Here is a 16,972-nt window from a genome sequence, read left to right on the forward strand (position 1 = left end):
AGCAATATGTACCTGAATGTGTACAAAGTAGGTACCAAAGGCATTATGTTCTATTTCCCATAAAAGGGTAGCTAAGTAGCACAGTGAATAGAGGCTGGTTCTGGAGTCAGGAAGAGCTGAGTTCAAATCTAGCCCCAGACATTTATTTGCTGATATGAACTTGGACTTGCTGATATGAACCTGTTTGCTTCACTCCTCATACCTGGAAAATGAACAGGAGAAGGAAATGGCACTCCAGTTTGCCAAGAAAACTTCAAATGGCATCACAAAGAGTCAGACACGACTCAAATGACTAAACAAAATAATCCCTTGCAGAATATCAATTCGTTGTAAATAGAGACTTTTGGGAGAAGTTTGGTTTTGTCCTTATATACATAGTACCTCCCACAATTCCTTGCAAAAGACCTTTAACAAATGCCTATTAGATTGGATTGATTTCCCAATATGTCAGTCCAAACTTTCTGCCAAAATACATGCCTATAGTACAAAAAAAAAAAAATGCATGCAGTGCTTTATGATTTACAAAGCACTTTACCATATTACCTCATTTGATTTTCACAATAACCCTAGGAGATGTGGACTATTATTATCTCCATTCAAAGAACAGAGGAGGAAACTTGGGCTCACTTGCCCAGCTAGACTGAGTTAGGATTTGAAATCAATTCTTCTTGACTCCAAATTCAATGTTATAGCTACTGAGTCACCTAACTGGCTGGGGAAATGGAGGATTCTTCTCTGACATGAGAAATGCATTTTCTCCATTTTTTTCCTGGAAAGCTGCCCTCAAATATTTTAAGTTTTACTTGAATATTAGGGCATGAAATATGGCCCTTTCCAATGCATGAGAAACTGAGTTACTATTGTGGAGCTATAAAAACCCTCAGGTTAGGAGTGAGCACTCATGTAGGTGCTTTTATGAGAGCTAGATTCCATACATATTAAGATAAGCAGTGGGTTTAAAAATCCGAAAGAGAGCAGCTTCTTGATGCGGACAAGGAATGGGTCATTAGGGTTGTTAATGGAGTCGATGTCCACGCCAAAAGAAGTACTGGTGATGACATCCAGGCTGTAGGCCCCAAAGATACTGCAGAGAGAAAAAGATTTTTGATTAAAAGCCCCAAAGTTGGCAGAAATTTAAGATTCTCAGATGATCTTTCAAATTGATCTTTCTTAAGTACTCCCACTGTACACAACAATTCTGTGCTAGGGTTATGGGAGATGCTAAACCAGTATAACTATTGACAGTTTGAATACTATTTTTGCAAAAATGCATGAGTATACATGGACACACACACACACACACACACATATATATATATATATATATATATATACATGTGTATATATATATATATATATACACACACACACATACATAATACATATATGTGTATATTGATCCAAAGAAGCTGATAGTGAAGAAAATTTAGTTATAGCCCCAGTTCTGAGTTATATTAGACAAGTCATTTCACCTTTCTGAGTCTCAGTTTCTCAATCTGAAAAATGAAAAATGTGGTCTCAGTGGTCCCCCCAAGTTCCTTTCCAGTTCTAACTGTATGATCTTGTAGCACTGAAAGCTTCTGACATTGTAGGATTTTATGATGCACTGATATAGCATATAAGGTACTATAGATGCGTGGATGAAAAGTAGCTATAATTATTTTGCAGCATCTTAATGATCTAACAATGTGAAAATCTCAAACACATGGTGGCCTAATAGTGGAAAGTAAAGTGGAAGATATTATTTTAAAAACTGAAAGAACAGGTAGGTGGTACAGTGCTCGATAGAGCACTAGCTTTGGACTCAGAAAGACCCTAACTCCATTTGCTTTGGGGAAAAAAGCTACACAAAGACACACTTAAGCAGATAGTCTCATCTAGTTTTTACTTTAATTCCTCTCCTTGGAAAAAATGTCCTTTGAGGTTTGTCAAAAAGGAATTCTTATAGAATTGCAAAAGTATTTGGTCTCTTTCTCTTGTCTCCAACCCTTGAATAGGAAATGTTTTCTTATTCCAGTAATAGATCCTGATACTTACATTTCAAACAATTCTCTTTTCTCTTTTGACTAATATCCTCTCTCTCTACTCCTTCTGTAAAATGCTATTCTTTTCTATCCTTTGATGCTTCAGGATATTGTAATTCACTGTATATTTCCTCCAGCAGGGAGCATGTTTCTTGAATTAAAACAAATTGAATTGGAGCATATGGATTCACAGACTTTTGGAATAACAATAACACTAGAGCAATATTTTTATGTTGCTCTAAGGTCTACAAAGGGCATACTAGGTCTGACCTCATTTGATCCATATAAAAATCCTTAAAATTAGACTTTAGCCTGATTTACAGATGGAGGAAGTGAAATTTTAGAGAGATCAGATGATTTGTCTAGAGTCACACAATATGTGTCAGATGACAGATTAAAACTGAAATTATGTCTGGCTGGACAACAAACCCAGTGATTTTTCTTTCTATTCTGTTCCAGAGTAAAATAGTCATCTCTACTGGATCATAAGAAAAATGTTCAAAAATATAACAAAATATGTCCATTAAGGGAGAGAGGTTTTTGAGACTGGAACCATGAAGTCATCTGAGATAACTATTCTGTCCTGAGAACTTCCAACCATTCTCATAGCTGAAAATGTTTAGTCTTAAAGCTAGGAGGAAAAATATAGAAAGAGCTGATATATATATCCTTAATCATCTAATTGAAATATACATTTCTGAGAGAAAACTAAAGAAAAAAAGAACAAATAAACAAAAATCTCCACTTTCCCCCATACATTTGCTAGTTTTGTTTTTTTTCTTTTTCCTACTAATTTTAAGGTCTAAGAAAGCCCTGGTGACATGAATAGAACGCCAGGGTTGGAATTCCAAGGACCTAGATTCAGGTCCTACCTCAGACATTTCATAAATTAGTTGATCTCTATATGTCTGTTCATTATAACTCATTAACTAGGTTACAGATTATCATGAGAGAGATAGAAGAGAGAAGTCCTCTATTCCAGTAATATCACCAACTTATGTTTGCCTGATGCTTTATCATTAAAAAAAAAAGTTTTCAAACATCATAACAATAGCCAACAATTATCTAGCATCTGCAAATTTACAAAAAAGGTTGGAGAAAATTTTCTCAGAATAATTTTGTGATTATTATATTTGTGACATTATAAAAGAAGAAACTGACTTGCCCAGTCAAACACTGGAATATAATTGGTTAATGGGAATGAAAAAAACCTTGTTGCCTTGACTTTGGGTTGGCTTAATACTCTTTCTACTTGTAGATCTAACATTGAAGTTTTTTACAGGATCAAAGACTTAGAGCTGGAAGGGACTTTGGGACCAAGAGTTCTTACACTTTGTGTATAATGAACCTTTTTGGTAATCTGGAAAAACATAGATTTTTGTTCAGAATAATGCTTGTGGCCTAGATTCATAAAGCTCATTTTCATAATGCTACATTTCATAAAAGCATTATCGTTTTATATCCATAGTCATGAACCCCTTGAAATTTACCCCTAGTACTCTTTAAGGTGCACTAGATTAAGAATTCCTTAGTCCAACCACTTCATTTTAGTAACAGAGGTCCAAAGAGAACTTGCTAAAGTTACACAGTTAGTAAGTGGGCAAAGCCAGTATTTGAATTTCATAGACTTACTTAGAAGGGAATTTGTGGGTTTGCTAACCCAAGCCCAAATCATTCAGCAGATGAAAAAACTCACAGCCTAAGAGATTACATGATTTGGCTAAATTCACATAGGTAGTTAATATTAGATCTGGATTTGAACTCAAGTCTTAATCAGCACTTTTCCACTGTACCACAGCACCCTTATTCTCAGTTCTCCTTCACTCTCAGCCTTTCCTAATACCTCACTCATTCAGAGCCTCTTTCTTCCAAAGCAAAACTTAGTCTGAGAAATGACTGCTTATAAATTAGTCATCTCTTTCAAGCAAATTTGCATCCCAAATTTGCATTCTAATATGGATCAAAGGCTTAAATTAGAACAATGAGGCACTTTAAGTGGAATTTAAGCCAATAAGTACAATTACAGATTACTGGGGCCGGGTTGAGATGAGGGATATTAAAGAGAAAATTTTCCAAGATAACTGAAAGATCAGATTCTTAAGGAAATTCTGCTTCCAAATTTTACCTCCACTAGGTACAGATCAGAAAGTGGGCTATTGGAGAAGTCAGAAGGGATTTTGAAAAAGAAATTTTTGCTAATTAAATAAAAACTTTCTTTATTGCTGAAGTTCTATTAAATGTTTTGGTAAAGTTCTTTTATTTGGCGTTAATTAAATATTTATTTTTCAGTGTAAAATATCAACTCTTCTAAAACTTTTCTGGGACATTGGGAGTTTAATTACGGTGCCCAGTGTCACAGAGCAAGACTTCAAGCTATGTCTTCTTGACACTGCAGTCAACTTTCTATCATTTATACCATACTGCCTTCTTTGTAGTAGAGAACAATGATCTCATTATGTCTCGCAACAAAATTCTCTTTCTCCTTTTTTATTTACTCCAATGTAATGTGGCTTATAGGCTTGAGGTGATCTACATGTCTAGTTAAAGATAAATGTCTTTCTCCCTGTTTCTGTCTTTTTCTATCTTAGTCACATGACCAGTCCTTTTATTAATTATTTGCTAGCCATAATTAATAAAATGATTCACTACCCAGAAAAATTTTTTTTAAATTATCTTCTGCTCTCTTCCTCCCTCCTTCCCTCTCTCTCCCCTTCCCTCCCTCCTTCCCTCTCTCTCTCTCTCTCTCTCCCCCTCCTTCCTTCCCTCTCTCCCTCTTTCTGTCTTTCTCTTTCTCCCTCTCTCTCAGTTGTTTTTAAGACTTATTGGTAGAGGCAATGCAAATAAACTCCATCTGCTGATAATACAGTGAATTAGTTGTCTCGGGTTAGATGAGGTTAAATGACCTGTCCAGGGTTACATAGCCACTAGGTATCAGAGGCAGGACTTGAAACTGGATCTTCAAGATTTTGAAACTGACTCTCTAGGCACAAGTCCACATTATCTTGAAGTTTTATTTTATTCAGTGAGAAGTGTCTTCATCCTGAATCCCCAATATAGCCAGCCCAATTTTCAAAGGCAATTGTTTTTCCTTGCAAACTCTGGATGGTCATACTTACCCCTTCATATTCATAGACTCATCTTTGGCCAGTCTCTTCTCAATATTTTTCAGCAGAACAATTACATGGTTTTTGATAAGGGGAAACATCTGAAATATAGTACAAAATCAATCAGTTCACAATTGCTAGAATGTCCAACAGAGTATTTATTCTGGTTATGCTAGGCATTTGGGTTCATATAGCATACAACCTTATTAAATATTAATAGAAAAGGAAAACTATATTAAAGAAAAGGGAAATTATTCTTAACTGAATGCAGGAGTTTTCATTAATTGGCTGTAAGATTCACTCAGAAAGCCATCTTTGCTTCAGATCTTATCCTTATAAATCTCCACAAAATTTTCTTTGTTTTAGCTATTATCCTTACAAATTTAAACAAAATCTCCCAATCTACTTTTCTGTTGAGATTATGATTATGTACTGGTGCTAAAATAATAATCAAACTCACCATTGTGTTTCCCAGATTTAAAATATATTCAGAAAATTAAGTCTCAAAAGGCAGTGATCAGAAACCCCTCCCTAGTTAAGACTACTTAAGGACTGCTAAAAGTTTGTGGTTCTCTGATCTGAGTTGACCCTGAAATCCTTGAAGAACTGAGTACCCAATACTTAGAGAATAAAGAAGCATTTTCCAAATAATATATACCAAAATCATTATTCATTCTGGAAGTGAGAGCAATCTAACTCTAACATAAGGTCCTAATTCACGAAATAACTTTGAACTCTACCACATATTGAGCATCTCTTTCTCAACCTTATAAATGGAGGCTAGAAAAGAAGAGTCTCAGGGGAGGGAAAGCAAGCTTCATTAATCAGAGACAACTGGCAATGTGCATACACCTTCTTTCTTACCATCTTTATTTTTTTCTTTTATGGGAAAGATCAAGTCAAAGAGAAGAAAAAGCATGAGAAATAGAATAGAAAGAAATACACAATTCATCATGTTAACTGAATGTGAATGAGATAAACACCCATAAAACAACAGAAGAGAACAGAATGGATTCAATAGCAGAATCTATAAGAAACACATGTGAAACAAAAACTCATCTCAAGGAAAAATAAATACATTTTGCTTCAGGCAAACTAAAAAAAAAAATAGGGCCTATGATAATAAACATGGTCTCCGAAAAATCAGCAATAAAAATGAACTTGATAAAACAGAGAGCAGAGAAATATTATGTTTTCAGGTGATAATTAATTGATATCATGCATGTACATGTTGTTCACTTGTTTGTTAATTGTATCTAACTCTTTGTTACAATAGTTGAGATTTTCTTAGTAGAGGTAAAAGAGTAGTTTGTTATTTCCTTTTCCAGCTCATTTGAAAGATCAGGAAATTGAGATGATCAGGGTTAAGTGACTTGTCCAGAATTACACAGCAGTAAGTATCTAAGGCCAAGAAGGTGAGCCTTCATAACTAAATGCCAGCCAGCTATCTACTGTGGCACCTAACTGGCATAATGGCAAGAAAATTGTATAAATATGCATGTATATATTGGATTTAACATATTTTTACCATGTTTAACACATATTGGATTACTTGCTATCTAGGGGAGGAGGTGGGAAAAGAGGGAAATTGAAACACAGGAACCTTTTGCAAGGGTTAATGTTGAAGAGTTATCCCTGCATACGTGTTGAAAAATAAAAAGCTTTAACTAAAAAAAAACAAAAACAAAACACACAGATACAGGCACTGAATGGCAAAATGAAACTAGTTATTGGGAGAAATAGGAAGTAAAACTACAACAATGAGGAAAATAAATCTAAAAAAAAGATAGCAAACAAATAAGGACTTCAGAAGAACTTTAGATAAGTTATATATGATAAATTGTGTTGATTTGGGAATGGATATAGAAAAGGATATACATATATCCCTCAGCACTACAGGCTACTTTTACAAAAATTAACCAGATGTGGGGAAAAGGAGGGAATAGAAGATGGGAATCATAGACACAATAGTGAATTTTATCAAACATAATGAAAATAATGAGAATAAAAAAATTGGGGAAATGCAGCAAAAGCTACTAGTAGTTAGGGGAAACTTTATAGATCTAAAGTCATTTATCAACAAAAGGATAGAAAATCAATAAAGTTGAAAACTTCAATAAATGCTAAATAGAATTCTGAAAGTGAAAGAAGAGAAAAGCAAACAAATGACAATGACAATAATGAGTTAATGATTTTTGTGAAAAGATAATGAAATGAATCATTAGCTAATTTGATTTTTTTAAAAGAAAAAAGCAAAATCATGAATAATTTTCTCAACTACATGCCATAAAAGCAAAGTTATATAAAATGAATGAATACTCACAAAAATATAAAATACCCAGATGAGCAGAACAAAAAGTAAAGAATTTAAATAACCCAATTTTAAGAGAAAAGCGAACAATACAAAAATGAATGTTCAAATAAAAAAATCCGTGAAAAAGTTGAGTTTATTTAGTGAAATCAATGAAACATTCAAAGAACAATTAATTCTAATATCAAATAAACTGTTTGCAAAAATAAGAAAGCTGGGACCTGAACAAATTCATTTTATAATGGAAGGTCCTGATACCCAATGTCATTAAAGTCTTGATACCTAAACTGTGAAGAGACAAAATAGAGAAAGAAAATGAATATCCCTTATGAATGTCAAAGAAAAATTTTTTAACTAAAATGTAAGTAAATAGGATATAGGACATATGAAAAAGATTATGTACTATGATCAGGTTGAATTTATATCATGAATAAAGGGTTCAATTATATTTAAAGAAAAATCATGAACCTAAGAAATCACATTAATAAGAAAAACAAAATATGATTATATCAATAGATGAAAAGCAACTTTTGAAAAAACACATCTATATTTATTTCTATTATTATTTCTAGTGTTTATACATTAGAAACACAGGAATAAATGATCTTCCCTTACTATCATTTTAAAATCAGTTATTATATTTAGTAGGGATAAAGCAGAGAGTTTTCCAGTAGATTAAAGCAAGGACTTCCATTAAAATAAATAAATAAATTGAAGGAATAACCATAGGCAAAGAGGAAATAAAATTATTGCTTTTTGCAAAGCCTATTAAAAAAAATGAAACAAGTTAGGTGGTGCAGTGGATTAGAGTATTAACTCTGGAGTCAAGAAGATCTGAGTTCAAATTTGAGCTCACTTGAGGCTTACTAGGTATATAACCCTGGGCAAGTCACTTAACCCTGATTATCTCACAAAATAATTTTTTAAATGAATAAATAAATGAAGATAAAAAAAAACCCTGAAACTATAACTTCAGCAAAACTATAGGCTAAGACCCACAAAATCTATCAGGAGAACATAAAAAAAGAAATTCCATTTAAAGTAACTATTGAATATAGCTATTCCCCAATAGGTAAGTGATCAGAGGATTTAAACAAAAAGTTTTCAATAAAAGGATTATAAAATATTCACAATCACATGAAAAAATTGTTCCAAATCACTAATAAGATAATTGCAAATCAAAACAACCCTGAGGTTTCATCTTATGTAGTGCAAATTTCAAAAAATGACTGAGAAAAAATGGCAATAATAGGAACACAAATGCATTGTTGGTGAAAGTGTGAAAATAGTACAACTATTTTAGAAAGCAATTTGCAATTATACAAATAAAGCCTAAAATGTTCATACCCTTTCAACTAGAGATTCTGTTACTGAATGTATATCCCAAGGAAGTCATAGATAAGAAGAAAGTCCTCTTATACACCAAAATATTTGTAGCATTTCTTTGTGTGGCAGCAAAGAATTGAAAACAAAATAAATGCCCATCAGTTGGGGACTGACTAAATAAATTTTGACATGATCATAATGGGATATTACTGTGCTGTAAGAAATGATGTGTGTAGTGAATACAGAGAAGCATGGAAAAATCTACATGAACTGATAAAGACCGAAGCAAGCAGAGGCTACATATAGTTATAGAGATTTCTATACATATATAAATATAGATAGATAGATAGATAGATATACACACACAGTAACTGTAACAATATAAATGGGGGGAAAACCCCCAAACCATTACATATTAAAAAAAATCAAAAGTGAATGTAACAAAATTCCCTTCCCTTTTCCTTTTTTCCCCTCTTTCTTTTTTCTCTCTGACAAGAGAAATTGGAAATGTGTTTTGCATGATTATGGATATTTGTAATGTATTTTGTTTTTCTTGCCTTCTCAATGGGTGGGAGAAGGGTGTAGAGTGAGAAATTTCAGAACTGAAAATCAAAATAAAATTGAATTTAATACCCTCCCCCACACACAAAAAAAGAGAATACTGGGGGTGTGGATAATAATGTTACCAAAATCAAGTTTTAAAATAGTTTTGTTACAACACTTCCTCTATTTCTTTTGCTTAAATAAGCTAAAATAGAAAGCTTTTGACTTTATTTTTCTAATTTACACATATTTATGATAGATAGATAGTATATCACAGTTTATATATAGTAAATGTTGACTATGATTGATCAGTATTCTTAAAATGTCAGAAGTCTAATTTTACTGGAAGGAAGAAGGAAAGGGGGAAGGGGGGGAAGGGAAAGAAGGAGGGAAATCTGAATATGACCTAAGGAACTCTGAGTCATTCCCAATCTTCGTGAGCACTGATTATCCCTATGATTCTAACATTCTTTGACTCTTTGATCATCAGTGGATAACTGCACTATACTTACTTCTTTGAGTTTCCCACTGGTGAACGTTGGGGAGATGGTAGCCCGCAACCACTTCCACTTCTCTCCTTCAGCAATGGTGATGGCAGACTTCAAATTTCCATTTAAACCAAAAGTCTAAATCAATAGAACCAAGAATGAACAGTTGTGGGAAACTGTTATGAGATTCTTCTACATAAGGATTAAATCACATTAATACTGATGAAAAACTAAATTATTCCTCTCACAAGACTCTTTGGAGATATAGAAGGAGACTAAGTAGTAAGAAAGTGGTAGGCAATGATTCTAAGCTTCAACATTTTGGACTTGAACATAATAATTTAGGGAAAGGTTTTTAATCTTTGTATGTGTGACAGATCCTTCAGGCAGTCTGGTGAAACCTATGGATCCCTTCTGAATAATGGTTTTAAATACACAGAATTACTAAGAAATGTTGAAATAAAAATGGATTTTTTTCCCATTCAGGATCATGGGTCCCCTGAAATCTACTATATAGACTCATGGATCCCAGGTTAAAAACCTCTGTCTTAAAGTCTCCTGCTTTTGGTGTGGGCCTATCTCTCACAGGTACCACCAGATAGGGAAAGCAGGTTAAGGGACGGAATTTATAAATAAAGTTGATTTAAAAATTTCAAAAGACATAAAAATAAGTTGTTTTTTTTTTGTTTGTTTGTTTTTTTGTTTTTTTTAAAAAAGAGCTGCCTTAAGAGAAAGGGCCAGTTCTCTAATTAACATTAATCAGCCTGAGGGATGGAAGGAGGAGGGCTTGAACTATTTAACCAGGAAGGACTCTTGTATCTATGATTAATAATAATGAGGAGGAGGATGGTGATGATGACAGACATTTTATATAGGTTTTAAGGTTTATACAGCATTTTACATACTTGTTCTTATTTGAGCCTTTCTCCAAAACCTTGGGTTTTGAGGATCGTCCTTGGATATCAAATTTGAACATTGTCAGCAACTTCATTTTATAGTTGAGGAACAGACATTCAAAAAAAAAAAAATGACTTGCCCACAATCACACTATTAGAGTCATGAGTGGGAGTTAACACTGGGACTTTCTTGACTGTACCTGCAATGGTCTTTCCACCATAACACACAGCCTTTGAAAAAATGCAAATAAGATTTAGCTTTTGGTTTATTTGGTAACACCCATTAGACAATGAATTCCTGGAGAGAAGGAACTCTCCTTTGCCTTTCTTTGCATCCCCAGTAGTTAGCCTAGCACACAGAAGGCAATTTTAAAATGTTTATTGACTGACTGACTGATACTTCATTAGAATGAGTCAGACTGACTCCAAGAAAACTGGATCATTCAAAGGAGATTATTTACAGCTACACTTAGCTCAGTTATTTAGAAACAATTATCAGTAGACTTAAGTTTGAAGTTTTGATCTTTCTATGGACCACAGACAGCCTGGTGCAGAGAGTAAACAACTGGCCTTGGAGGCAGGAGACCCAACACCTACCTTTGACATATACCATGGGAAAATCACATACACTCTCAGTACTTCTAAGACCATTAATTTCTTATTTGCTATTATTAGTAGAGGAAGTTTGGAGCAATAAGTGGATATTGGAGTCGAGAAGAGTCATATTCCTGAATTCAAATCTAGCCCCAGACATTTATTAGCTATGTAACCCTGGGCAAGTCATAATCTTGTGTACCTCAGTTTCCTCAAAATGGCAGAGCACTCCACTATCTCATGACTGAAATGACTGAACAATAACAAGGAAGTTTCTATAATAGGAAGATCCACTCTGATGAAATCAAAGGCAAAAAACCAGCAAAAAGAGGGGTAGGGGAAGAGCAATTGATAGTTAATTATATTTTTGTTTCTTCTAACTACCCTTACCAATCATTTACTATAGTCCTGTCAACAGGTAACAAGTGAGAAAAAATATTGCCAGCATTGCTTTTCTCTGCCTTTTGTAAAGTTGAGAATGATTAAGCCACAGCTCTCATAAAAATTGCTTTAACCATCCTTAAAGAACAGTATAATATACGATGATCAATTCTGATGGATGTGGTTCTTCTCAACAATGAGACAATTCAGGACAGTTCCAATGATTTTGGGATGAAGAGAGCCATCTATCCCCAGAGAGAGAACTGTGGGAACTGAGTGTGGACCACCACCATGTAGCATTTTCACTTTTTTGTTGTTGTTTGCTTGCATTTTATTTTCTTTCTCATTTTTTTCTTTTTTGATCTGATATTTCTTGTGCAGCATGATATTTGTGGAAATACACATAGAAGAGTTGCACATGTTTAACATATACTGGATTACTTGCCATCTAGGGGAGGGGGGAGTAGGGAGGGAGGGAAAAAATTTGGAACACACGGTTTTTCAAGGGGGAATGTTGAAAATTATCCATGTATATGTTTTAAAAATAAAAAGCTTTTTTTTTTAAAAAAAAGAATAATATAATAGAAAGAGCACTGGACTTGCAGGTTCGTAGCTGGAAGCTCTATGATCTTAAGGTCTAAATGAGCCTCAGTTCTCCTTACTATAAAACGGAGGCAATAACACAGGCATTGTGATTCTTACAGGGATACTGTAAGAGTAAATGAGATGTGGGACTTTATCTCCAAATTCCATGCCTTTGTACTGACTGTTCCCAATGCCAGGAATGCTCTTCCCTCTCATCTCTTTTTGTTTGGAATAACTTGTTTTCTTCAAGTCTCAGCTCAAATATCACTTTCTGAAGAACTTTATTCCTGCTGTGTGCATTCTTTTCCAAAGTTAAGATCTATTTTGTGTACACATAATCACATGTATGTGTGTATGTATATACAATCATGCATCTTTTTAATTTGTATATACCTAGAGAGTATATTTATGTAAGTATAATATATATCTATTTATTTACAAGTTTGCTCCTCTATTTGAATCTAAGTTCTTTGAAGGTAAACACCATATTTGCATTTCTTGAATTCTAAGTGTTTAGATTAGTGGCTGATAGCTAGTGTCTGTTAAGTGTTTGTTTGATGAATGAATACCTTCTGTAGATTGTAATGTGCTTTATAAATGACAGCTGTACTTATAAAGGTAATAGACTATACAGAATTGCACCATTCTCCAAATAAAAGGGTTTTGTCAAAGGCAGGTAGGCCTTAAACTGGTAAGGCAACACCATACTTCCTTGCAAGTTGACAGGCTCTTTCTCCCTCATTTTCACATTCAGTGTGTTGTCTGGTCTTGCATCTTCCTCTTCTCTCCCCCTTATCTCTTCTCATACAACCAACCACTCTAGTTCAGGGCTCGAATCATCTCTTTCAGGGCAGAACTATTGTAATAATCTCTTCATTCATCTCCATCTAAAATGTTCTCTCTTTCTCTAATCCATCATCCGCCCAGCTTCCAAAGGGATAGTTCTAAAATATAGGTCTGATCATAGAACTCTTCAGCTAAATAAACTCCAGTGCTCTCCCTATTATGTCTTAGATTCAAATGAGCTCTTCCACTTGGCAGTCAAAGTTCTTCACACCCTGACCCCAACTAACTTTACCAATTTTGTTATTCATTGCCTCTCTTCACAGTAAAGAGATCTTATTTCTCATATCTTCCATCTCCATGACTTTACATGGGCTGTCTGATGTGTACTCCCTTCTCACTTCTGTCTCTTAGAATCCCTAGTTTCCTTCCAAATTCAGCTCAAATTTTATCCCTTACACTAGACTTTTTCTCATCACTCTCATTTCACCATGTCTCATATATACTCCCTCCTAACTTCTGTATCTTAGAACGCCTAATTCCTTCTAAATTTAACCCAATTTCCCCTATTACATTAGACTTTTTGTCATCTCCCTGATAGTGCTTTCCCCTACTCTCAATGCCTGCTAATGGCTTTGCCTTTATTTTGTATACACCTAAAATTGAATTGAAGCTTTTTGAAGTGAGGGGCTCTTAATTTTTGTCTTCATATCCTGGTAATCTTCAAATATTAAATGTTTAATTATTGCTTGCTGAAGGAGTTTGAAAACCTGACTTTCAAGTCTGAGGAATCACCTTCACACCTCTTAGATTGACTAAGATGATAGGAAACAACCATTGATAAATGTTGGAGAGGATGTGGGAAAACTGGGACATTGATACATTGTTGGTGGAGTTGTGAACAGATCCAGTCATTATGGAGTGCAATTTGGATGTGTTCAAATTACTATAAAACTGTGCATACCCTTTGATCCAGCAATGTCACCCCTGGGTCTGTATCCCAAAGATTACAAAAGAGAGAAAATGACATGCATGTACAAAAATGTTTGTAGCAACTCTTTTTGCTATGGTAAGAATTGAGTGGATGCCCATCATTGGGGAATGACTGACTAAGATAATGGAATATTATTGTTCTATCCGAGATGATAAGCAGGATAATTTTAGAAAAGCCTGGAAAGATTTACATGAACTGATGCTGAGTGAAATGAATAGAACCAGGAGAACATTGTACACAGTAAAAGCAAGATTATGTGATGTTCAACTATGATAGAATTAGTTCTTCTCAGCAATATAGTGATTCAAGACAATTCCAATAAACTTTGAATAAAAAAAATGCCATCTACATTCAGAAAAAAAACTATATAGACTGAATGTAGATCAAAGTACATTATTTCCATCTTTTTTGTTGTTGTTAGCTTTTTTTCCCTCATAGTTTCCCCCTTTGTTCTAATTTTTTTCACTACATGATTAATATGGAAATGTGTTTAAAATGATTATATATGTATAACATAATAGATTGCTTGCCCACTTAGGAAAGGAGGAAATAAAGAAGAAAGGGAGAAAAAAATTGGAACTCAAATTCTTACAAAAATGAATATTTAAAATTACCTTAATATGTAATTGGTATTTAGCTGTTTTTTTCCTTTGTTTCCTTTTCTACTTTCTTTTTAAAATTTTATTTTTAATTTATGGAACAAAACAAGCATTTCCATAACACAGTCAAATGTCTTCTCATTCTAAAGGTCATATCCACTTCTCCATGGAAGCTTTGATTTTAATTTCTTCAGAAGCAGAATCCATTGTCCATAACAATCCCAAGTATAGGAAGAGCAATCCAGCCTTTGAACACATATAGCAGTCACTTGTGTATTGTAGATGTGCAAGTAGGATACACTCAAAGCAAATTATTTTTTTTTAAAAAATCATGTTTTTAAAACAGAAAAAAAACAACATGTAATTGGAAAAATGAAATACTATTGGAGGAAAGAAAACCCAAGTTTTTAGAAGCATCAATTATCCAGTTAGCTTTAACAAAGATATCTTTTTTGAATATTTCCATATTAGGCATATTGTAAAAGAAAAAACTGAACAAAAGAAAAAAACTGAAAAAAAAAAAAAAGCAAAAGAATGGTGTGCCTCAGTCTGCATTTAGACTCCATCAGTTCTTTCTTTGGTTGTGGATAGATTTTCCACCATGAGAATTGTCTTGGAATTGTCTTGGATGATTGTATTGCCAAGAAAAACTGAGTTAATCATACTTGATCATCTCACAATTTTGCTGTTGGAGTATACAATTTAACAGATATATCTTATTTCAATTTTATAGAACAACTTAGATTTTTATAACAATTTTCAATATCACCAGATTTTCTTTCCATCATTGGAATGTAGGCTAAGCATGACTATCCTCATTCTGCAAAACTGAGATAGAGAGAGATTATATAAGTAACTAAAAGTCTCCCGGAGCAGGAACAAGACACCATATTTCATGATTTCCACCCCGGCATTCTTTTCACTAGATCACAAGGAAGAAAGCTGAGAAGAAAATCAATCAATTTTACATGGTTTAAATTCTCTAGAAAGTATTTCAGCATCCAAAATGTTTCAAAGTCTGTTTAATGTTTATGTCACATGTAGGAGTGGCCCAGAGCAAAATTACAAAGTAGGGAAAGTTTCCCAATACTACCTTCCTGGCTTTCATCTCAGTACCCTTCTCTCCCTCAGGCTCTGATCCTGTGCCCAATTTCTACTGGGTCCCCATTTTAGCTATCTGCCAATTAATCCCCAATAAGGTATTAGCTGATATGCTTCAGGATTCCTTTCTCCCTGCAGCAGTTTGTGAATTTTAATAGGGCACTCTTGAAAATGGAAAGGGCTTCAATACCAGAAGGAAATAATATAAATGGTAGAATTTTAGACACTGAGGTAGGACTCAGGAGAAAAGGTATTTTGGAACAGGGGAGAAGGTAACTTTCCTGGTACTCACCAGACTATGATACACAGGTACTATGTCTTGATAGTGTGGGTGGAATTATTTATCAATACTTGTGCCATGGCATGTATTTTGACAAAAATCAGTTATTATCTTTTAAAAAATGTTGACACTGACTATAGAATCCTCACATTGGTCTGTCTCAATTGTGCTACCTTCATCATGTAACTTGCTCAAGTAGGGGTAACTCACTAGTGAACAGAAATTATTATTGTCACCAAAATTCTAACTTCCTTTCCATACCTGAATATTGTTTTGTCATACAGACTTAAGATCATTACTTTCTGAAAAGCATTGCTAGTTTTCAAGTGCTTGCTGCACAAGCTCTAATTCTGGCTTCCTTTTAAAATGTCTGGCTATACTCTTCATGATGCAACAAGCCATTAGAATAAGATATAACTGTTTAAAGGGGGCTTTGTGTATGTTATGTGATAAATTATCCCTTCAGCCACCCAAAACCATGATCATTCTTCAGGTTTAGGGAATGTAGCCAACACAAGAAGAGAAAAAGATTCTGAAGCAATCACCAAGGTTTACTGCAAAATTGGAAAACTTAAGTTAGATATTTCAAGGGCATCAAGCCAAGAAGCATCACGAGGCATTTCTGCCCACCAGTGACTTACCCGACGATTGGTGAAGAGTGTGTAAAATTCTTTCACTAGAACTATTTTGATCAAGGCTGGATCCAGAATGGCTAAGATAGGCTGTCTACCATCATAAAACCTATAGAGAGCATCAATATAGATCTAATTAAAATTTTATTTCAGAGATCTGCTGGCTTAGTAAGTACAAAAATCACAATATCGGCTTTTAGAATGCTCAGTCCTCTTGGGCTAGATGATAAAACAGCCGCCACCCATTCCCCTTTCCCTCCCATCTCTCTCTCTCTCAACCCAGTTTTAGTACGTATCTCACAATCTTAGAGCTAGAGCTAGAAACCTCAGA

General features: G+C 34.2%; 1 protein-coding gene across 1 annotated transcript in view; it reads right to left on the reverse strand.

The window, feature by feature from the left end:
- Positions 1–16,972, reverse strand: part of LOC100930770 (cytochrome P450 3A24) — a 51,304-nt gene that overhangs the window by 16,161 nt on the left and 18,171 nt on the right. The window contains exons 4-7 of the mRNA XM_031941066.1: positions 16,651–16,750; positions 9,821–9,934; positions 5,141–5,229; positions 936–1,084 (exon numbers count right to left, since the gene is read on the reverse strand). Coding sequence (XP_031796926.1) covers positions 936–1,084; positions 5,141–5,229; positions 9,821–9,934; positions 16,651–16,750 — 452 coding nt within the window. The remainder of the gene's footprint in view (positions 1–935; positions 1,085–5,140; positions 5,230–9,820; positions 9,935–16,650; positions 16,751–16,972) is intronic.

Source organism: Sarcophilus harrisii, chromosome 1 (assembly GCF_902635505.1).
Source record: "Sarcophilus harrisii chromosome 1, mSarHar1.11, whole genome shotgun sequence".
NCBI classification, from domain to species: domain Eukaryota; kingdom Metazoa; phylum Chordata; class Mammalia; order Dasyuromorphia; family Dasyuridae; genus Sarcophilus; species Sarcophilus harrisii.